The sequence below is a fragment of the Cariama cristata genome, unplaced genomic scaffold (genome assembly GCF_000690535.1).
Source record: "Cariama cristata isolate BGI_N322 unplaced genomic scaffold, ASM69053v1 scaffold22378, whole genome shotgun sequence".
NCBI lineage: Eukaryota > Metazoa > Chordata > Aves > Cariamiformes > Cariamidae > Cariama > Cariama cristata.
In genome coordinates, this window is record NW_009630915.1 from 387 (window position 1) to 2,013 (window position 1,627).

General features: G+C 64.5%; 1 protein-coding gene across 1 annotated transcript in view; it reads left to right on the top strand.

Annotated features, from left to right (window-relative positions):
* LOC104165973 (cytohesin-1-like) overlaps positions 1-1,113 on the top strand; it is a gene marked incomplete at its 5' end in the record, with an annotated part of 1,464 nt that extends 351 nt beyond the window's left edge. The window contains 4 exons of the mRNA XM_009705757.1: positions 104-184; positions 328-440; positions 512-660; positions 763-1,113. Of these exons, the coding sequence (XP_009704059.1) occupies positions 104-184; positions 328-440; positions 512-660; positions 763-1,113 (694 nt within the window). The remainder of the gene's footprint in view (positions 1-103; positions 185-327; positions 441-511; positions 661-762) is intronic.
* Between the last annotated feature and the right edge of the window lie 514 nt (positions 1,114-1,627).

The window sequence follows — 1,627 nt, forward strand, 5'->3', positions numbered from 1 at the left end:
CAAAGGAGCAGAGTCTGGAGTGGGGCAGGGAAGCATGGGGCCGCTCAGCAGTCACAGGACTTGCTGATCATGCATCCCTCGTGCTCTGGCTTTGTTCCCGCAGGGACGAGTTCAACATCCAAGTCCTGCATGCCTTCGTGGAGCTGCACGAGTTCACTGACCTCAACCTCGTGCAGGCCCTGCGGTGAGCCAAGGGGGCTGGGAGCTGAGCCGTGTCCCATCAGGGGAGACGGGCAGTGGCTGGCAGGGGGCCATAGCGATGTGAGCGTGGCCGGAGGGAGCGGAGCGTGGAGCCCCCAAAGCAGCACGGCGCCTCGCTCTTCGCAGGCAGTTCCTGTGGAGCTTCCGGCTGCCCGGGGAGGCACAGAAGATCGACCGCATGATGGAGGCCTTCGCCCAGCGGTACTGCCAGTGCAACCCTGGCGTCTTCCAGTCCACAGGTGAGCACCTGCCCCAGCACCTCTCCCCGGCCGTCCTGCCTCGCAGCTGATTTTCCCCTCCGCCCCTGTAGACACCTGCTACGTGCTCTCCTTTGCTATCATCATGCTGAACACCAGCCTGCACAACCCCAATGTCAAGGATAAACCCACGGCAGAGCGCTTCATCGCCATGAACCGTGGTATCAACGATGGAGGGGACCTACCCGAGGAGCTGCTCCGGGTGAGGGACGGGATGCGGAGGGGCCGGGGCTGGGCTGCAGAGCTGGCCTGTCCGCAGGGCTCCTGGGAGGAGCAGAGTTGACGCCGTGTATTGTTGTACCAGAATCTCTACGAGAGCATCAAGAATGAACCTTTCAAAATCCCTGAGGATGATGGCAATGACCTCACCCACACCTTCTTCAACCCTGACCGGGAGGGCTGGCTCCTGAAGCTAGGTGAGTCCTGGCAGCTGGGCAGACACGGCCCAGGGAGGGCAGGCTCTCCCCAGGGACAGAGCTGGGCTGTGGGTGCAATGCCCCCGGGCTGCCTGCACTTCACCTGCTGGCCTGGCTCCTCGGAGCGTGGCCCTGTGGAGGGGCAAGAGGCTGCAGACCGGGGCACAGCCCCCATGGGGAAGGCGTCCGTACATCCAGCAGCCCTCCATCTTCCCCGGCTGGCAGCAGGGAAGCTGTGAGCGGACTCACAGCTGACAAGGCCCTGCAGTGTGGCTGGGTGGGTGCTCAAGGGATTCTGCCTCTAGGTTGGGCAAGCCCTGGGGTGCAGAGCTGGTACCGGGGTCCGGTGTCGGAGCATGGAGACCACGAGGCCCTTCTCATCACTGAGTCACAGTGAGGTCCTGTTGGAGCAGGCCCCCGGGAGCGAGCGGCAAGCTGCCCCAGGCTGCGTGCGGCCCCCCCTCCATGCCACAGACAAGTCCCTGCCTCACCTTCCCACAGCATTATCACCTCTGCATCCCGGCTCCACATGCAGGCAGCGTGCATGGCATCCCCGCTGCACAGCCCGGCTCTCGCGGCCGGCGAACCCGCCCCATGCCCTGGCTCCTGTGGCTTCTCCTCTCGGCAGCTCTGGGGAAAACTCTGCCTGGGTTAAGCGAAGTGGGACAGGGTGCTGGCAGGACCAGGATCTGGTGGGGGCCTTGCCCTGGGGCTCTCGCTGGAGTCGGGACTCTGTCCTTTCACCGGGGCGTG